Source organism: Hyperolius riggenbachi, chromosome 3 (genome assembly GCF_040937935.1).
Source record: "Hyperolius riggenbachi isolate aHypRig1 chromosome 3, aHypRig1.pri, whole genome shotgun sequence".
NCBI lineage: Eukaryota > Metazoa > Chordata > Amphibia > Anura > Hyperoliidae > Hyperolius > Hyperolius riggenbachi.
In genome coordinates, this window is record NC_090648.1 from 212,083,198 (window position 1) to 212,105,737 (window position 22,540).

Sequence of the window (22,540 nt, forward strand, 5' to 3'; positions counted from 1 at the left end):
GGTAGCAGTGGGCATGGTCCTAGCAGGTGGCAGAAAACCAGGCACCATGGAGGGGACCTACAGAAAGCAATGTTTTGGCAGGTAATACATGCAGGGTAGTGCTGAATTCACAGCAATAGCCCTGCCATCTCATTTTCATTTTGGCTATAAATAACTAATGAAAAATACTGAGCTAACAAATTAAAACTCTTCTTCCATAGTTTGTAATTTCCACATGTCTGTGCTTTGGAACATCTTCATTACATATTATGTAGATTCCATTGTGTAGTAGTGTAGCACAATGGCTACTGTTCACCTTTGTCAAAGCAGGTCTACCAGCTAGGTCTGACTGCTAGAAATACACTGCTTAGGTTTTGGAGATATAGAAAACAAATTCACAAAAAAATAGATCTTTTTGTATGAAAAAAAGAATTCCTTACAAAAAGTTCTTAGAATTTCAAATTTGTTGCATTTGTGGAGTGACCAAAAGTTTCAGCAGAAAGCTGAGTAACTGCAGTGAATGCAAATAACCACTAGAGGGAGAACCTATCATTTACACTAGTGGTGTTGAACCAAGAAAAAAGAAAAAAATGATATCTATAGTTCACTTATGTATATCCATGGCAGCATATTTACAATACAGTTTCTTTTGGCTCTATTTGTTTGTTTGGAATTTACAACAGTGGTGGTCAAATTTAACAGGCAAAGGTAAAGATCACTTTTAAATAAAAGAAGAGCTGCAGCAATATGCAAAAACAATTACAATTTACTTCTGACCAATAAAATATTTTTTATTATTAAACCCCATTTGTGATCAAACCACTGTAAGGCGGCAATGTAGAAAGATTTTGGTGTCCTCGCCAACATTTTGCTTACCTCTTTAAAGCGACAAGATGAAGGCTCCCAGCCATGGGGGTACTGGCAGGTCATCAGCATACCCCAGAATTGGAAAAAGGGAGACTTCGCCTTGTAGATTTAAGAAAGGGATAAAAAAAATTCGAAATTCACCCCAAAATTACAGTTGTATGCCCAGTGACACAGCGTTCCAACAACCCCAAAATGTGCCCTTTTTTTCCTACTACCAAAAGGGTATCACAGGAACTGAAGTGAAATTTTACTGCTTTCACCCCCAATTATTATGCCCTTTCATTCTTCCATCCATAACTGTATCCTGCTCATACACCCCCTTCCCCAAATCATTGTGCCCATACTCTGCTCATAGAACCCCCAGCACTCTGCATCTTCTTCATACAACCCACCCCCAACGATGTACCAAGACCTGCTCGTAACCAGTTCAATTACACATACACCTGATAAAATGCCCACCCCGATATGTAGTGAAAGGATACACTGAGCGAAACTGATTTCAGACAGATTTAACCAAAAGGCTCAAATGTGCTTTTACAAATTAATCCATGTACGTATGTATTTTAATCAGCTCTACTGAGATGCTACTTTGTGGCTGGGTTTGTCTCAAGTGCTTCATGTGGCTGGATGGTGTAATGGTTAAGGGCTCTGCCTCTGACACAGGAGACCAGGGTTCGAATCTCGGCTCTGCCTGTTCAGTAAGCCAGCACCTATTTAGCAGGAGACCTTAGGCAAGTCTCCCTAACACTGCTACTGCCTATAGAGCGCGTCCTAGTGGCTGCTGCTCTGGCGCTTTGAGTCAGACAGGAGAAAAGCGCAATATAAGTGTTTGTGTTTCATCCTTCACCCTCTCTGTTCCCTACCCCCTATCTTCAGGCTATTCAGAGCTGCATGCTATCTTATGCGCAGGTCAACATTTTATTAGACGGCTGTTTGACTGCTGGACCAGTAGAATGTAAGAATGCGTACGAGGAGAAAGAAAAAAAAAAAAAAAAAAAAAAAGGGAGGTTAGCATTCTTTTTTATCAATTGTTCTTGATGGTAGCCTTCTAGCCTAATAAGAACTTATTTGCAAATAAGGAAGCACCTGGTATTCTCAGTTCACATTTCATTACAGTGCAGAAAGCAAGGCAGTGAGGCTGTACATATTGTACTGGCAACTTACTTCAGAATCAAGTTTGATGTCTTCTAGTAATTCAGCACTTAAAAACCTAAGAAAACTGTATTGGAGACTGATAATTTTGTGGAGATTTTGCCTCAGGAATTAAAAACCTAGGTAGTACAGCATTGCCTATGGACTGATTATTTTGGAGCTGGCGAAATATAAAAGAAACAAATCACAAACATGATACTTTATGCATTATTCAGATTATTGAAAAGGTATTCGCTACACAAGCGCAATTTCCCTAGGCTAGTTTAAGCTTGGTAACAAGAAAAGGTACTAACAATATAGCAGTAAGCTGCCCCAGCTACAAGCTGGATGCAGAGATTCACACAGATCTAATTTAGCGCTCTAGGAAGAAAGAAACTGACCTGGTTCCGGAGTGGTTGAGTTTGTGATGGCCTCTCCCTGTGCACATGGCTGTCTCTGGTTATCGCAGATGTTCCAGAATCAACATGGACGGATACTACCGGGGTAGGCTGAAAGAGGAAAAAAACCTCCACTGTGATAACACAAAATGTAACTAAAATGGTGGAAACTCAATGAGGATGTATCAGCCATGCATAACCAACAAGTCTAATGGCATAACTTAAAAGTAGTATACTTGTATGTATGTCCACAAGTATGTCGATTATCCAAGTCTAGACTAACAACAACAAATACCTGTCTATAGAAATAAAGTTGTTACGGTTAATTGCAGTCATGTGAAAAACTAAATACACCCAGTGGGAATTTAATATTTCCTTTATACATCGAAATGTGTATTTTTGTCTACAGGCACATTTTGCACAACTTAATTTGCCATCAACTCAAATACCAAGAATCAGAATCATGTGCAGCAGAACAGATAGAAATGATCGGAACTTTGTTATGGAGAGGATGTTGGAGGAACCCATCTTATTTAAAACCCAGATTTATTTTGTATACATGGATTCAAGAAGCGGTAAAAAAAAAATTACTAAACCGTTAAACAAAAAACATTTCCTAAAGATCATCTACAATTGGAGAACATTTAAAAAAATGCTCAACAAGACCCATATCAGGTCATTCCAGACCAACAATGAGAATCCAATATACTTAAAGAGAACCTGTACTGAGTAAAATTATTTAAAATAAACACATGAGGTAACTTCAAATGAACATTACATAGTTACCTTGCCATCAGTTCCTCTCAGAAGCTCCCCATTTTCTTCTTACAGTGATCCCTTCCAGTTCTGACAACATTTTGTCAGAACTAAAATATATCAGTTGCTGTCAGTTACAGCTGAGAGGAGAACTGATGTGTTCATGTTTCCCTATGGCTCAAGTGGGAGATGTTACAGTTTAACTGTGTGCTGACCAGAAAGCGGTTATGGTGTAATGGCTATTTTCAAAATGGAGGACGGAGAATTCTATTGATCACAGTGGACAAACAGGATGCAGGAGAGGAAAAATAGATTGAGGAGTAGTCTACACAGGAGGTAAGTATGACTTGTGTATGTTTATTTTGACTTTTAATTGTCAGTTCAGGTTTTCTTTAACCCTCCTGGCGGTACGCAGTTTCTGAGGCTGCGTCCGCGGGAGGGATTTTTTGAATTAAAGTTGTTTCATCCTTTATAGCTAGCACTAGGCTAGCTACCATTGCACCCTTCTGATCCCCCCGATTGCTGCCGCAATACGTTACCTAGCCGCGATGCCGCAGCCTCCCCAATGAGCTTCAGTCATTGCTATGGAAACGATCGGACATGACATCATCGACGTCATGCGTAATCCCGATCCTCCCCAAAGCGAAGCCTGTAGCTGATTGGAGAGGCTGCACCATCGCGGGATCTGGGGGGGGGGTACGTATTACGGCGGCGATCAATAAAGAGTGGAGGGACTTGGGGGACAATGGTAGCTAGCGAAGTGCTAGCTACAAAGGCTAAAGCAACTTTTATTCAAAAAATCCCTTCCGGGATAGAGAAATCCTCTGCGGCGGCTACCCAGAGTGTAGCTTGGGGTTACCGCCAGGAGGGTTCAGGCAAACCTGAACTGAAAACTAAGTCAAAAACATACACACGTCATACTTACCTCCTGTGTAGTCTACTCCTCAATCTCTTTCTCCTCTCCTGTGTCCTGTTTGTCCACTGTGATCAATGGAATTCTCCGTCCTCCATTTTGAAAAATGGCCATTACCCATAACAGCTTCCTGGTCAGCACACTGTTAAACTGTGATATCGCCCACTTGAGCATAGGGTAACATAGACATTACCTTGCTCATCAGTTGTCCTTTCAGTTATAACTGATAGCAACCGATATGTAACTGACAGCAATTGTTATATTTCAGGTCTTGTAAGAACTGAAAGGAATTGTAAGAAGAAAATGGTGAGCTGAGAGGAACTGATGGCAAAGTATGTATGTAATATTCATTCGCAGGTACATCATGGGTTTATTTTAAATATTTTTTCTCGGTTCAGGTTCACTTTAAAGAAGTCTTTCATAATTCAAGAATTTAATCACGTCATTTTCGCATTGGTGTTGCCATTTCCAATATCATAGTGCATTAAAAGGAAGCTGCACAATTAAATCTATACGGGAGGTGCTCCAGAAGGGAGGCTATGCGGTTGAGAAATATTTAGAGATGGTTCCCCCATCAGAAAACTTCCATCCAATAATGCCCAGCTTAATCACGGACCTGAAGTCAGCTGGCCAATAGGGATGGGGGTAGCTGCATTCGCAAACCTGTTTCTGTTGGGACATGTAGGAACATGAACATCAGTGGACAGTTGACTTTAGGTCAGAGGTCATGCTATGGGATGGAAGTTCACCGCTGGCAAATTATGACGCAAGCAAAATGTAATCTGTTTCGAAAAATAACACCAAGGCCTAGTTTACAGTGCTTAGTTTTGTAGCAGAATAATTCTGCAGGTCAACCCAGAGCCCATACAATTCTATGGGGTGTTCACAGTAATGCGTTGTATCTGATCACGTTATGCTAACTCGCTGCATGCAGACTTAGTATTACAGTCACCATTTCACACTCATAATGCGTTCGTTATGCAACTGACCACTGTGAATCCACTCTAAGGCAAGACTAAAGTTTGCTCATAAACACCCAGGTAAAGACCAGAATGTTTGCAATTATGTACTCTGGGTAGATGTAGCAAAGAGAATTACTGTATCTGAATAGATGATCAGTTGACATGCTTGATGAAAGCCAGAAAAAAGCCAAATGCTGACTGTAAAGCAAGAAGGTTGAAATGTTTGGGTCTGCTGTGCAGTACTAGGTTTTGGGCAGATAATCCACTATGAATTTTTAATTGAACCAAACAGTGCTTGAGAGTAATGTAAAACTAACTATCATAAGACCGAGGCTTAAGGCCTTACGAGGCGAATTTCATAAAAAAAAAAAAAAAATTAATTACTTAATTGCAAAAGCAGACCTCAGGGCAGACGAACAGCACCTTCCTTGTCATTATCACGTGCTTTATGAGCCTAATCCAGTCTTCATTACAGGTCCCGACCCTCCCCAGGGTCGCCTTATGAGAATCGCCGCTTTAAAATTATCTCCTGAGCAGCTCTCATAGCCGGAGCTGCGCAGGATTACAGCCCCGCTCGTTTCCGCCCTCTCTCTGTGCACTCTATTATACGTCATGTGGGCGGCTCCACATGACCACCCACATGACTTACTACACAGTGCCAGCCAGCCGCGCCCACTCAGCAGAGAATACAAGCGCTGAGCGAGCGAAGTCCTTTAACCAAAAGTGGCTGGGGAAAGAAAAAGCATAGTTTCTGGAATAGTCAAATCAAAACATGGAACTAAATCCAATCAAGAAGCTTTGGGAAATTTAAAACTGACTGTATATGCAGGAAATGCAAAAGGAGTAAGTGAGGATGCAGGCTAGGGTCATACCCTTTTTATCGTTGAATTCAATGGATGCATGTCTTTTTTTAAACTCAACCATGAAATGGAAAAAAAATGTGTTTTTTTCTCAGTCAAAGTAGGAGACTAGTAGACAGTTACACAACACCTATTCGCAGCTATCTCTCAAATAAATGTCAAAAAGGTGGCAGGGGCAGGGGCGGGGGCGCGCCCCCCCCCCCCCCCCCCCAAGTGGTTACCAGTCACTTTAGTGAACAACTGTGTCGGATTAATCCCAGATGATTGCTGTTGCAGTTTCTCCAGAAGGATGCCTCCTACTTGTTCTACCCTCTCCATAGGTGAGAATACAATGATTGCTCCTAAAATGTGTTATGAAACACATCACTAACTTCTATTTCAGATAATGGCAATTTAGCATGCATATGCCACTCCAGAGCCAAAAATGTATTTTCTATTTCCAAAGAAGGCAATGGCCTATCTAAAGGTGCACATGCACTATCCAATTTCCCAAACATTTGACATGATAGTTGCAGATGATTGGATGCTTGGAAACGATAATTCAGCCCTACCAACAGAGGGAAAAATGGTAACTAACTCAGACTAAATGAATCCTTCAGAGATTCAGATTGATATGGTACCCAATACGATTGATCTTACGGTCGATTGTTTGTGAGACTGTACTGTTAATAGGCACTTTAATACTTTGTTATAGAGTAAATGATTGCAGGCAATTTGCAGTTATTTCATTCAGTTACATCACTTTTATTTAGATACTGTTTGAATGAAGATAAAATATCAATATATCCACATATAAGGTGTCCTTAATTTTTGACAGCATTTTAAACATCTCCTATTTTAACTAAGTTAATTACTTACAATTGGCCTGCCAACCCAGTCGTAAACATAGTCAAAGGTGTATCCTTTCCGTTCAAACAGTTCAGAGAACAGTGTTCGGAGATAGTCATAGTCCGGCTTCTCAAAGAAATCCAACCGTCTTACATATCTCAGATAAGTTGCCATTTCTTCTGTGAAGAAGGGAGTATAAAACAAAACCGAGCTATTAAAAATATCCAGTCAAACATCCACATAATACACTTCTTCTCAGCAGCCTAAAAAAAGAATCTGAACAGTAACTCCAAATGTAACAATAAGAAGACTGTGCTTTTTCAGCTCTCTGCCCAGTCCATCATTCCAAACTGTTGGAATCTGTATCCAGTGGAGAAAGTCATGCTAATGGTAGAAAAAGAAGCGGAGTCTGGGCACCTTCTGTTTATTGTGTTGCAAACAGCGTTACTTGCAGTAAAGTGCGATCAATAACAGACAGACATCCATTTGTGGGGCCTGCGTGGTGGCGGTGAGATAGAGGTGGGGGTGATAGGCACCAACATGGGGCTTGCGACGGCCGTTTCACGTCACTTCAGTTTCGTATATCACCATCTTGGGATGGCCTCTACTTTCCCAGGTGTCAGCCTCCTGATAATGTAAACTTTCACATCTCACTTATGTATCAAGTTCTTCTATGACCACACAAAGTATACAGGTAATTAAACACAGCTTTCAATAAGCAGGCCAAATATACCGATTTTCTTGGTCAATTTGGCCAGGGTGATTAAATCTCCTGGGAATCTGTAAATCATATTTGCAATCAATTTTTGCCAGAGAAAAGCTCTTTAAAAGCGCTCTTGGTGTTTGAAAGCCCTTACAAAGTTTTCTTGTAAGTCTACCAAACCTGCACAAGAGACATTAGCTTTTATTATTGTGTAGTTCCAATGCAGCTGTATGTAGCTTAAAGTGAACCTCCGGACTAAAAATCGACTCAGCAGCACTGAGAAGGCCTGTGGCCATATGCAATTCACTTTTTCACCTGAGTTTTCTCCTAGGTGATATTTTTAAATTTGTCAATAAAATGCATGCTAAGCCACCAGCAAGCAAGAAAATACTCAAAATAATTTTTATTGTACTTTTGCACTTACTTTTCAGTACTTTTTCAGTTGAAAAGTGCTGGAAAGATATTTTAAATAGAAGATGAAAAATTATCTCCTAGGAGAAAACTCAGGAGAAAAGTGGAATTGCATATGGGCCCTGGTGTTTCTTTAACAGTTTCACAGCATCAGAACTTTGTTTCTCTTATACAAGCCTCATTTTTAGATGCACAGAAGAAAACTGCCCGGGCTTTTTTCCCCTGATGATGTGCAAAGAATGATGGGATTTCTGATTTTGTTGTTCTCGTTCTGCTGTTTTGGTGCAATTTTTTTTTTTTACATTTTGAATTTGACATTTGAAGCCTAGTGTGTGCAGCTGGGAGGGGTTATCAGGACACAGGACAGTTGAAACTGTGTCTCCTGCTCCTTGTGACCTCCTTTCAACCAAAAAGATGGCAGCCCCCATGAATCACAAACATTTGCCTGTTCTTTTAAAACAGGGTGGGTAAGAGATTATATTACCTATCTATTCTAATTAACATAACTAATGTAACTTGATGACAGTATGTTTTTTTAGGCTGAAGTTCCCCTTTAATTTCCTCACAGAATTAGATGTCTGGGCGTGGCCTGCTCCACCTCAAGCTACTGATTGTACCAGCCTGCAGTGCGCTGAACTTTTCTCTCTCTTAAAATGACCATGTAGATAGAAGGATATACATTTCTTTTTACACAATGCATATTTCCTGTCTGTAATGTTGATCTTTTTGGCCTGTGTCTGAATCACACTCCTGAAACAAGCATGTTTGTGGCCAGTGAAATCAAACAGTCAGAGCAGCTGACTTGAATAACTGTTCTGGGTCTGTAGTTTTGAGACATACAATGAGCTAGACAGCCAGGCAGTTGGCATTGGCAAGGAAATAAATATGTCATCCTCCATATCCTTCTCATTACAAGGTCACTTTTTATGATAAATTGTGAAGTACACAAATCTTTGACATTTACCTAGAGAAGCAAGGTGTGGCGATTCCAAGCACCAGTTAGGTCATTCTCAAACTCAATAAACTGTTCATGTGAGATGAGATTAGCTTACAATGAGTGACTCATACAGGAGGTGCACCATCCTCTGCCTTCTCTATCAGGAAAGAAAATGAGATGGGTTCTGTCTCATTTATTATGCGTTACCAACATTGAAGTTTACTCATCCGAAATGACTGCCTGTGATAGTTTCAGGTGACAATATCAGTACAGTGTTCTCCTTCCTCTCCTCCTGACCCAGCTTGGCGGGGGCGGGGGTACGACAGCAATTGTACAGATCAATAGACTGGAGACGGTCCAATTGTGACCGACGAGCACATAAACTGCTTCACAGAGGGTGGCTCCAAGGATGCATGTAGTCCATACTTTGCAAACGGATTATCATACTATAGCTGTATCCAGGACTGCTGGTAGCACCTTCTACCCCCTGCTCATTCTCTTTCCATAAAGCATTCACAGACCGTACTGGGCTGCCAATTTACTCGGCTATTGCAGAATGCATGCCAAGCTGCTAAATATTAAGCTACCCTAAACGTTAACTAGTGTCCTGTACTGTCATGTCAGTCTCACTTTCCTGTACTGACCCTTCACCACTGTGGTCCATTTCCCAGCAGTATTTTAGGTATTTATAACCTAGTTCTGTCCCAGAACACTGTAAGCACATTGGTTACCTGGTCTCTTTGTGTCATGTGTCTTAGTAGTGTCTGGAAAACTGAAGGTAGCCACACGTTAATAGCCACCCAATGTGGAAAAGACTGTTTTCAGGCAAATTGATTGAATCTGTTAAAGTGGTATCGTCACCATAAAAATCAAATTTCAACAGCAACTGGTCTGAGTGTATTAAGTGATAAAGATGCTAATCCTGCATTCAAAACTTCCAAAACTTTTTCTGCTGTTATGATTTGGAGTTATCACATACTTAAAGAGAATAAATCTCGCTTCAGAGCTCAAAGTTAGCAGGGGCACGTGTGCCCCTGCTAAACCGCCGCTATCGCGCCGCACAAAGGGGGTCCCTTCACCCCCAAACCCACCCCAGCACGACTTGGTCGTGCATTTGGTCGCTCCTGGAGGCAGTGCTAACGGCTGCAGCCCTGCCTCCAGTCGCGTCTGTCAGCCGCGCATCGCCGCCTCTCCCCCGCCCCTCTCAGTGAAGGAGGGGGGGGGGGGGAGAGGCGGAGATACGCGCTGACAGACGCGCGTGGGGCAGGGCTGCGGCGGTTAGCCCTGCCCCAACCAGGAAGCGCTCCCCCGCATTACGGAGGGGGATTTGGGGGTGAAGGGACCCCTGTTAAGCCGCGCTATAGCGGCGTTTTAGCAGGGGCACACATGCCCCTGCTAACTCTGAGGTCTGAAGCGAGATTTATTCTCGCTTTAGTCTCTCTTTAAGGAACACTGGCCCTTTAGTAGTCGTGCCAAAGAATTGCATGCTGGTGGTTCTTTTTATCTATAATTTATTCCTCCTCTTCCCTTTATTTCCCTACCAGCCTCTTATCTGAAACCTAATCACTTGTGTTTACAAGCAAGGCTGAGGCGCCTCAGCGATTGGAGAAGACAAGAAAAAAAGTAAAGGGCAGAAATGACATCACGAGTTAGCCTAAACTGTGGGCAAAAGACATGGCCCCCACCAGGAACAGAATTCTCGTAATTTACTATATAACATTCACTGAAATTAAAACGTGGACAGTACAATACATGTGTTATGTAAGTAGATCAAGTATTTATCTACTTATATATGTGTTTTTCCCCCCCTGGCATAGTATGGCTGATCCTACTGCTTTAAGTGTGTGGCTAACTTAAAGGACCACTGTCATGGATAATCTTAAAATGTAAAATATATTTTAACATATACAAATAAGAAGTATAATTCTTTCAGAGTAAAATGAGCCATACATTACTTTTCTCCAATGTTGCTGTTGCTTACAGCAAGTTGTAGAAATCTGACAGAAATGACAGGTTTTGGACTAGCCCATCTCCTCATGGGGGTTCTCAGGGTTTTCTTTATTTTCAAAAGTACTTAGTGAATGGAAGTTGCTCAGTCCAACTGTTTTAAAAGTGTGCGGTGAGCAGCTCGGCTGGCCAGCATCTTTGTACAAATCTTTTTCAGGGAGTGTCTTTATAAAGAGTAAAGGCCATGCTGAGAATCCCATATGGAGAGATGGACTAGCCCAAAACCTGTCTGTAATGTAAGATTTCTAATACTTACCATTACAGATAACATTCATTGATGATAAATGGATCAGCGCTGCGGTTGGACAAAAATGCATGCAGCTGTGTGTTACAATAACGCAGTGAAAAAAGTCAAGCCGTGCAGTCTATGCACTAGGATGTCCTTTCTTCACACTATACACAATGCTGAAATGCACACAGTACTGTGTGTAAACAAACCCCGAATAAAGGTGACCAAATAGGATTATAACGTCCCTTTAACGGCTCATACCTGGGAAACTTTCACAAAGGACTTCTACAGGAGTGTTGCGTTTCGTGTCTCCAATCTTCTGGTAGCGCTCCTTCAGAGTGTCTGCCTGCATGATTTAATGTACAGCAGAAATGGTAACTGCACCTCCAGCCTGTGGCCCACATAAACATTCAGCTCAAATATTCAAAGGTAAAATCTACAAAGAATGTAATCAAGTGAACGCATGCACACAATTACTCAGTTGCTGCACCAGTGTTATTGCTTTACTGGTTTACCTTTACATGTAGTAAAGTCATGAAGTGCAATTGGAAGCATTACCAAATATGAATACATATTTACAATTTAAGCTTTTTAAAAACGTTGACCAATATTTATCAGCTGCAGAAGGTTCATTGCTCTCAAAGTTGTTTGGTAGTCTATATTACAAGTGAGAGGAACTTAATAAAATAATGTACTGGTAAACTGCAACACAGTCATTTACTGCTTTGGCTTATTTGTTTTTCAGTTATATTTGTAAGAGGTAGTGTAAAAACAGTAGTGTAATAGTGTAAAAGCCAATACCCAAAGCTTAAATACAAGTTAACTACCTAAATGAACATGCAACTCTTAGGGCTTTTAGAAGAGCAAACATAAAATAATAATAATAGCAGCAATTTATCAATATAACAAGCCATGACACGTTGAATATGTACAACATAGTATGTCAAATTATTTCAAGCACTTGAAAAACCACTGGGTAAAAAGTCCCTAAAACCGCTAGAATGCTTCTGTTGAAAGTTCAGAAAATTCCTGTTATTTGGGTAGTGCAATCCAAAATCATCCAGTGAAACTAGATTTATCAATGTGAATGCTGCTATTTAAAAATCATGTTTACACACAGGCTTTCCAGCTGCTTTTACAGCATTTGCTTTTAATATATAGGAATTCAATTTTATTGTAAACCAGAATGGTATTCGGTGTGTCATTAAATGGTTAAACTACCATCATTTGTTCTTATATACATGTTACTGTAAAAGCACCTAGAGCTATTTCTGTTTTTAATGGTTTTATAAGGTTGTGTTTACATAAATTTCCTCCAACACTTTTCATGCAATTGTATTAAACAGAAGAGGGGTACTACATTAACAAACAATATGGGGAAAAAATAGAAGACAAATACAGCCGTCTAAATGATGGGCACATAATGGCAAATAAAAGTAAATCTGTGTGTGCACTTGCAATAACCGTCCACTAAAATGATAATTTGAGATTGTTTTAGGTGATCATTCAGAAATGACTGCTGTATTCATGGCTCTGCTAAGCATCCTGTTCTGTACTATCATCAGGCTGCAGATTATGGAAGGATGTCTATGACGTCAGGGGACACTCACACAGTACATTTAACCCTGAGAGGATGAACAATTGCAATGAAAAAGTATTTATGTAGGTTTAGTGATACCACAGATATGAGCTTCAGCTGTGAGGAATGAGATGTGCAGGAATGAACTGAATCATGACATTTGTGAAAGACTCTTGTGCCTGACAGGAAACAGCATCAAGCCAATTTCTTTCACTTCCAGAAGACACTGATGGTGCAATGGTATTTTTATTTGGGCCCGGTTATGCTACAGCTTTTACCAGGAACAATTCTGACTCATTTTGGATATATGAATAGAAGCTGGAGCTGAGCCACGAGCTGACATTTGAGCATTTGGAACCTGCAATGGTCATATTCTCATGCTGTAGCACCTGTCAAGCTGAAAAATCCAGCAGCCTGTTGGAGGTCACAGAGCAGGAAGACAGAAACCTCTGAGGGAATTCAGGATGTATTATTCATCTGCATTCATAAAGTATACACAGGCCTCAATTCACGGAGCATTATCAAACGTTTATCAAACGTTTGATAATTTACCTCATGGGTAAAATCTCATTTTGAATTCACTAAGGTGTTATATATTTGTTGAACGTTTTATCGGTAAAATATTAGATAAATATAGAACACCTTAGTGAATTTAAAATGAGATTTTACCCATGAGGTAAATTATCAAACGTTTGATAAAGTGTTTGATAATGCTCCGTGAATTGAGGCCACAGAAGCAATATTCTGCACAGAAAAAAAATATCTTGCGACAGGAAAAATAATAATCAATAGTACTGGTGTCCACAACATCCATGTAAAAGTAGCATATTAAAATCTGAATGGCTGAATAATATCCCATCTATTTTGTTAATAATCCCCAAAGAAAAGTAAAGCAACCTCACAGAACAGTAACTTAAAATCCCTATATATCAACAGCAGTATATATTATCTGATTTTTTTACAATTCAGTGCTCTGCAGCGTAAAAAGCTCGCTGCAGAGCCATACTACTAAGCACACAAATGGATCTCCATCCCCCCCCTCCTTTTCTTGCAACCATCAGAGCTTTCTGTTAGTGGCATCTGTGCGGCGGTGTGGGGACACAGAGACATGTCATGAGGCAGAGAACATGACTCTGTGTCCCATCTGCCCCCTCAAAAAACAGCTTAGGTTATATTTAATGGTTGCCTTTGGTAACTGCACCACTTTTTCTCAGTATTTTTAAGTCAGTCACTACCTTTCTGGTGTGTACCCCTTTATTTGTCTTTACATAAAAGGGGTTTTATCTAGTTTTATTGTGATAGTTTATTCCTTGCATGACATATTCCTAAGGATGACATTAGTGCGAATATGTCCTCTAAATTATTTTACAGATGCTTCCTTAGGGCCAGTTCACATGAACTGAGTGGCGTTAAACGTTCACATTTTTCAAGTGCTGTCCATTCAGATGAATGGATAGCGCTAGGTACCAAAGTTAACTGTACCTTGCGCTAAAGCTATGCTTGATCCTGTCGTTTCCTGTTGACTCATTTATCCTGGAAGTTACATATAGGTTCCAGGATCGCTTAAAGGATACCCTAAGTGACATGTGACATGATGAGATAACTTGTATGTACAGTGCCTAGCACACAAATAACTATGCTGTGTTCCTTTTTTTCTTTCGCTGCCTGAAAGAGTTAAATATCAGTTATGTAAGTGGCTGACACAGTCCTGACTCAGTCCTAGTGCACACCAGAACGGTTCTGCTGCGGTTTGCGATCCGCTTGCGGGTGCGGATCCGCTAGGGTAATGTATTTCAATGGGCTGGTGCACACCAGAGCAGGAGGCGTTTTGCAGAAACGCATACTCCCGGGCTGCTGCAGATTTTGGATTGCGTTTCTGCCTCAATGTTAAGTATAGGAAAAACGCAAACCGCTCTGAAAAACGGCACTTCAGAGCGGTTTGCCAGGCGGTTTTTGTTACAGTAGCTGTTCAGTAACAGCTTTACTGTACCAATACATGAAATCTACTACACCAAAAACGCTTCACAAAACCGCAAAATGCTAGCTGAAATGCTACAGAAAAAGAAAAAGCGTTTCAAACTCTGCTAGCATTTTGCAGATCTGCTAGCGGGTTTTGGTGTGCACTAGGCCTCAGACAGGAAGTGACTACAGTGTGACCCTCACTGATAAGAAATTCCAACTATAAAACACTTTCCTAGCAGAAAATGGCTTCTAAGAGCAAGAAAGAGATAAAAAGGGGAATTTCTTATCAGTGAGGGTCACACTAGTTAATTCCTGTCTGAGTCAGGACTGAGTCAGCCACTTACACACCTGACTAACTCTTTCAGACAGAAAAAGAAAAAAAGGAACACAGCATAGTTCTTTGTGTGCTAGGCACTGTACATACACATGTCTATCTCATCATGTCACATGTCACTTCGGGTATCCTTTAAGCTTGGTACTACTGTGTCCCCCTGCGGGAGTCAAATCAACGCATTTACTGGGCGATGGGAAGCAGCGCTCAAAGTTGTAAAATGCTAGGTAGTATATTTACCTTTTCATTAATAAAGGTTCCCAGTAATGTAGATCGTTATGGAAGAGTGAGACATGAGTGAGTTGGACTTGAGTAAGACTTTGTAATAAGGAGAAATTTAGGATAGGAAAGACGAAAAAATTATCCTTGCTGAAAGAAGCAGCCTTCTTTCAAGGTCTACACTTTTATATGAAGTTTATCTGAACCATAGGTGTGTGTGTGTGTATATATATATATATATATATATATATATATATATATATATATATATATATATATATATATATATATATATATATATATATATATATATATATATATATATATATATATATATATATATATATATATATATATATATATATATATATATATCACAGCACTCTTTGAAGGCCACAGAAAACTTACCTTGAGCCCTTGCCAAGGAAGGCTTCCTCGTAAAAAATACATGAACATGTGTCCCAGAGCCTCCAAGTCATCCCTCCGGCTTTGCTCTATAAAAGACAGAGTCAGTCAAACCTAAATGGTAGCAGTGATCAAATTTGCTTTTCTACCAAATTTTAAGCCATCCAGCCTTGTGTTACCCACTTTCAATTATGACACAGCAGACCGCTCAATATCTTAAATATGGTTAGAAATTAAATTTGGTCTTGTGCTGGAACCCAACTGCCACCTGTTTTCCAGCACAAATCCATTATAAAAAGAATACAATGATATATAGCAATATAAACACTATGTACCACCTTGGCAGGGTATCACAATTTATTAAAAACAAGACACATACAAGAATAACTTACACTGTAAAGGGAAGAGCAAGGCGATTAGTTGATGCCGGTTGTTGGAGTGAATGCCGTGGCCAGCGGTGCTGCGCAACTAAAGAATTGCAAGAGATGATTCTGCCTCCAAGCTCCACGCTACCCTGTTGGCCAGCTACACGTCTCACTTCTCCCCATACAGGGTAAGTTATTCTTGTATAGGTCTTGTTTTTATTAAAGGAACACTATCAAACTAGGTGTTCTAAAATGACAATGTACAAATATCTAAGTAGCAGTGTAAATATTTTCCTACTTTTCATGTTAAATATCAAAGGCAAAAGCTTTAATTTGAGTGTAGGATTTAGCTTTATTTGGAAGAAATCAATTACAGAAGGTGTTTCTGATATGCACCACTGGCTGTACATTGAAGAAGACTACAGAGTATTTTTCTCTGAAAGCAAAAATCAGTATGAAAAGCTGTGGTGTGACAGACAATTACAAATGTCCATAACAAGTTACATTTCCTCTGCTCTCTTCATACACTTCATTCAGAGACACAGAACAGCTGCTGAGAGCTTTCTCTCTCACACACACACAGGGTCAACAAATGTAGTGTGAGGGGAATTCCCCCTCCCCCATGGTTCATTCTGCCGTAAGTTTTGGAGTCATTAAAGTGTGAAAGTATTATGATAACAGTAAACAAAGAGGTTGCCAGTGAAATGTATACAACAGTACTTAGCAGCACTTCCCAAACAATTCTTATCTCAATTGAAAAAAAAAAAAATAATTGCTACTGTTCCTTTCAAAAATGTAAAACCCCGTAATGGTGGTGTTTTATGCGTTTATCTTTTTAAAGTCTAACCCTCCAGTGTTAACACTGCCCACGTGGCTGAATCTTTGCTGATGAATTTTATATTTTAGCAGTGACTATACTTCAGTTGAGAGAAGTGAATTGAAAAGCAGAACTTTCATGCATCCTGATTGTCTGATATTTCACATATTTCGATAAAAAATTCTGTATTTCAAGTCTATTTGACAGACGGTATGTCAGTTAAGGAAAATACTTTAACAAACTTTTCAAATACAGAACTAAAGGGGGAATTAACAACTGGCTCTGGCTAGGAATGGAGCTGAAGCACCAGGTGGATAAGACTGATGAAGGAAGTAGCAAGTAGCAACCCCATACATGACTGGGGGTTGATGTTGGCATAAACTTCCTAGCTGGCAAGCAACTATAATAGGTTATCATTCTGCCCTAAGAAATGGCGATGGAAATAAAATTCCAGAAACTACAGAAGGGAAATAGAGGCCACCTGGCATGGGTGGGCTAGTAGAAAATAAAACATGTAACAGTACTCTGCAGAAGAGGAGGCACAGTACTGAAGGGAGAGCTGCTGGGAGAAGCCATTTAACTATTTTGTATTGTGCTTTCTATAGGGGCGGGGCCAAATGCCTCATGTTAGCCATGCTGGAAGGTAAACTTGGGAATGATATTAAACTCCGGCCATACACCTGGTGAGGTAATGTTTGATTCATTTTTCCACACACATCTATATAGTATGAGAGCACTTTTAAAGGTGCTCATTAACCACTTAAGGACCAGGGGATTTTTCACTGATCTGTGCTGCATGGGCTCTCCAGCCCGCAGCACAGATCAGGTTTGAGGCAGGGCGATCAGACTCCCCCCCCCTTCCCCTTTTCCCCCACTAGGGAGATGGCTGATCGCCGCCGCTCTGTGTGGCCGCGCGCGCGGGGGGGGGGGCGGCGGGCTCCTCAAAGCCCCCCTCCGAGGCGCTATTCCTCCCTCCCCTTTGCTCCATGGGCGGCACAGGATGGCGATCCGTCCTGTACAGCCATCTGATAGGCTTCAGCCTATCAGATGCCGGCAATCCAGGCCAATCAGAGGCCGGGGATCGCCGATCTCCTTTACAGCGCTGCTGTGCCGTATGATGTAAACACAGGGGATTTCTTCCTCGCGTGTTTACATTTCGCCTGCGAGCCACGATCAGAAGCTCAGAGGCTGTTCACGGAGACACCCTCCGTGAACTGACATGGAACGGCCGCTCGAACTAGTGGCCGTTTCCATGGAAACAACACTTCTACCTGCCGACGCCTATCGGCGTGTCGTTAAAGAGAACCTGTACTGAGTAAAATTATTTAAAATAAACACATGAAGTAACTTCAAATGAACATTACATAGTTACCTTGCCATCAGTTCCTCTCAGAAGCTCACCATTTGCTTCTGACAATGATCCATTCCAGTTCTGACAACATTTTGTCAGAACTGAAATATATCAGTTGCTGTCAGTTATAGCTGAGAGGACAACTGATGTGCCAGGTAATGTCTATGTTTCCCTATGGCTCAAGTGGGCAATGTTACAGTTTAACTGTGTGCTGACCAGAAAGCTGTTATGGGTAATGGCCACTTTCAAAATGGAGGATGGGGAATTCCCTTGATCACAGTGGACAAACCGGACGTGGGAAAGGAAAAAGAGATTGAGGAGTAGACTACACGAGTGGTAAGTATGACCTGTGTATGTTTATTTTGACTTTAATTTTCAGTTCAGGTTTTCTTTAAGTGGTTCACAATACAATTTAGCAATGAAAAAGATTGGCAACAACTAAAATAACTTGGACATCCTTTAATCCAATACACTGTGGAATTCTTTAAAATTGCATAGCTATGGGTAATGTTTTTATTTGTAGTGTGACTTGTGGTTTGTTTTAAGAAGGTGTTGGTAATGTTTGCCTTTTAATTTATTCTGCTGCTACCAAAGAAATCCATGTACTTGTACATAAGAAGTTCCCACTAAACATATGAATAGATTTATTTGCCCAGATGATGTTCTCCTCAGAGGAGAAACAGAAGGCGCTATGGCACTATAAAAAAATTAAGCCAGTAAAACAATTCTGCTTTTGTGCTGTGAAAATGCAGTTTATCTAAAACTCCACAGTCATTGGATAAACATACAAAATAATTCAAAATTAAAATAATGGGATAAAACCCAGATAGAAGAGTCAATTAGAGGTGAACTTTCTGCACATTGCACATAGAAATTCAGAAAGACTAGAAATGAGTGTAGAAGAATATTAGTGCTGATAATGTTTTACATTGTAGTTCCCACAGATATAGCATTATACCCTGCGCTACAGGGACTGTCAAAACAGCTAGAAACAGAGGATAATAAGTGGTTTTGTGATACAGACTCTGGAGCTGACAGCCAATCAAACCTCTGCACTGCAATCAATAGCACATGAATACATAATAAGGATCGGTAGTAGGTCCTCAAAGACAGAGAACTTTGCCTTGTAAGCTTAGTATAGCTCATACAATATTCAAATGTGATGCACCCAAGTAAACGTGAAAAGGATTTGTAGGCTGCCACTTAAAGCCCATCCTGAGGCATGCATCTAAATATACCATCTGAAAGAGTAGAAAGCAGGGTGACCAAGCGTTCCCTTTGCTTGTCAAACAAGTCTCCTACAGCTAAAATTCATGTTCAATAAATTGTTTATGTGATCGCTGCCGATTACTTTTTAAAAACACTATTTACCTGGTGTTGTATTATTATTATTTAGTATTTATATAGCGCCGACATATTACGCAGCACTGTACAGTGTATATACAGTGGAGGAAATAATTATTTGACCTCTCACTGATTTTGTAAGTTTGTCCAATGACAAAGAAATGAAAAGTCTCAGAACAGTATCATTTCAATGGTACGTTTATTTTAACAGTGGCAGATAGCACATCAAAAGGAAATTCGAAAAAATAACCTTAAATAAAAGATAGCAACTGATTTGCATTTCATTGAGTGAAATAAGTTTTTGAACCCCTACCAACCATTAAGGGCTCGTTTCCACTATAGCGAATCCGCATGCAGGCACTGCATGCGGATTCGCATAGGCAATACAAGTGGATGGGATTGTTTCCACTTGTGCGTCGTGCGGGTGCGTTTCGGCGTGCGGGAAAAATCTGCACGACAGGGTCGTCAGATTTTGCGTGCGGCAGGAATGCGGGCGAATCGCCGTTAATGCATTCAATAGGGAAATCGCATGCGGCTTTGCCATGCGGATTTCCCCGCGATTTCGCATGCGATTTCGCATGTAAAGCAATGGAGCTTTACACAGGCAGTGACATGGTTAAATTCGCCTGGCTCCTTGCCATGCGAAATCGCATGCGAAATCACGGGTAAATCCGCATGCGGAAACGCAGCCGCATGCGATTTCTTCTGCGGTGGAATCCAGGCGATTCCGCACGGCTACAGTGGAAACGAGCCCTCAGAGTTCTGGCTCCCACAGAGTGGTTAGACACTTCTACTCGATTAGTCACCCTCATTAAGGACACCTGTCTTAACTAGTCACCTGTATAAAAGACACCTGTCCACAGAATCAATCAATCAAGCAGACTCCAAACTCTCCAACATGGGAAAGACCAAAGAGCTGTCCAAGGATGTCAGAGACAAAATTGTAGACCTGCACAAGGCTGGAATGGGCTACAAAACCATTAGCAAGAAGCTGGGAGAGAAGGTGACAACTGTTGGTGCGATTGTTCGAAAATGGAAGGAGCACAAAATGACCATCAATCGACCTCGCTGTGGGGCTCCACGCAAGATCTCACCTCGTGGGGTGTCAATGGTTCTGAGAAAGGTGAAAAAGCATCCTAGAACTACATGGGAGGAGTTAGTTAGCAGGGACCACAGTCACCAAGAAAACCATTGGAAACACATTACACCGCAATGGATTAAAATCCTGCAGGGCTCGCAAGGTCCCCCTGCTCAAGAAGGCACATGTGCAGGCCCGTCTGAAGTTTGCCAATGAACACCTGAATGATTCTGTGAGTGACTGGGAGAAGGTACTGTGGTCTGATGAGACCAAAATAGAGCTCTTTGGCATTAACTCAACTCGCTGTGTTTGGAGGAAGAAAAATGCTGCCTATGACCCCCAAAACACCGTCCCCACCGTCAAGCATGGGAGTGGAAACATTTTGCTTTGGGGGTGTTTTTCTGCTAAGAGCACAGGACAACTTAATCGCATTAACGGGAAAATGGACGGAGCCATGTATCGTGAAATCCTGAACGACAACCTCCTTCCCTCTGCCAGGAAACTGAAAATGGGTGTTCCAGCACGACAATGACCCAAAACATACAGCAAAGGCAACAAAGGAATGGATCAAGAAGAAGCACATTAAGGTCATGGAGTGGCCTAGTCAGTCTTCGGACCTTAATCCAACAGAAAACCTATGGAGGGAGCTCAAGCTCAGAGTTGCACAGAGACAGCCTCGAAACCTTAGGGATTTAGAGATGATCTGCAAAGAGGAGTGGACCAACATTCCTCCTAAAATGTGTGCAAACTTGGTCATCAATTACAAGAAACGTTTGACCTCTGTGCTTGCAAACAAGGGTTTTTCCACTAAGTATTAAGTCTTATTGTTAGAGGGTTCAAAAACGTATTTCACTAAATGAAATGCAAATCAGTTGCTATCTTTTATTTAAGGTTATTTTTTCGATTTTCCTTTTGATGTGCTATCTGCCACTGTTAAAATAAACCTACCATTGAAATTATACTGTTTTGAGACTTTTCATTTCTTTGTCATTGGACAAACTTACAAAATCAGTGAGGGGTCAATTAAATATTTCCTCCACTGTGTATGTATATATATCTTGTCACTAACTGTCCCTCAAAGGAGCTCACAATCTAATCCCTACCATTGCCATATGTCTCTATGTATTGTAAGTACTGTAGTCTAGGGCCAATTTTAGGGGGAGCCATTTAACTTATCTGTATGTTTTTGGTATGTGGGAGGGAACCGGAGTGCCCGGAGGAAACCCACGCAGACAAGGAGAGAACATACAAACTCTTTGCAGATAGTGCCCTGGCCGGGATTCGAACCTGGGACCCAGCGCTGCAAGGCGAGAGAGCTAACCACTACGCCACCGTCTTGTGCCTTTAAACCTACAGTGTGTACTCCCCAGAAATTTTTTTCAGCTGGGTGGTATGAAAAAGTAGCGGGGTGGAGCATGACGGGTGAATGAAGGGCAGGCACGACTCTGCTTGCCGCATAGGAGGAGGAGAATAAAGAGGCGAACCGATGACAGCCGGGCGCTCACCAAAATTAAAACTATTGGAGTACCCAGCTAAAGGAGCCTGGGGAGAACACTGTTAAGTACAAACTTCTGAATGACTGTTGTCCACAGGGCTATGTAAAGACTAGCATAGATGCTAGCGACTCATCTGTTACTATGGAGGGGAGAGGGATGAAGATGATCAGCGGCACATGATGGAGTGGGTGAACAATGCGCTCGGGGGCTGCTAAAGGTCTGGCATGCTCTTCAGGGGACAATGGGGGCTACCATACACACAGATTCTCGCTCGAGGTAGCCTCTTTCAGTTGCCCCAGCAAGTTTAATCTAGTGTGTGAATGTAGCTGTAAAGGACACCGGCACTGAGAGGTATATGGAGGCAGCCATATTTATTTCCTTTTAAGCAATACCAGTTGCCTGGCTGTCCTGCTGATACTCTGCCTCTAATACTCTTAGCCATCGCCCCTTAACAAGCATGCAGGAGATCAGGTGTTTCTGACATTATTGTCAGATCTAACAAGATTAGCTGCATGCTTGTTTCTGGTGTGATTCAGACACTACTTCAGCCAAATAGATCAGCAGGGCTGCCAGGCAACTGGTGTTTAACCGCCTCCCAATCGCCTCACACCG

The 22,540-nt window shown here is 41.2% G+C and overlaps 1 protein-coding gene across 11 annotated transcripts in view; it reads right to left on the reverse strand.

Annotated features, from left to right (window-relative positions):
* The window catches only part of CSNK1G1 (casein kinase 1 gamma 1), a 204,893-nt gene that overhangs the window by 26,781 nt on the left and 155,572 nt on the right, over positions 1 to 22,540 (reverse strand). For 6 of the 11 annotated variants that reach the window (XM_068275650.1, XM_068275649.1, XM_068275653.1 and 3 more), the window contains exons 7-10: positions 15,481 to 15,566; positions 11,243 to 11,327; positions 6,725 to 6,873; positions 2,379 to 2,486 (exon numbers count right to left, since the gene is read on the reverse strand). In XM_068275650.1, coding sequence (XP_068131751.1) covers positions 2,379 to 2,486; positions 6,725 to 6,873; positions 11,243 to 11,327; positions 15,481 to 15,566 — 428 coding nt within the window. Of the gene's footprint in view, positions 1 to 2,041; positions 2,159 to 2,378; positions 2,487 to 6,724; positions 6,874 to 11,242; positions 11,328 to 15,480; positions 15,567 to 22,540 lie in introns of those variants that run through there. The other 5 variants (XM_068275651.1, XM_068275655.1, XM_068275660.1 and 2 more) reach the window with 2 other exon arrangements.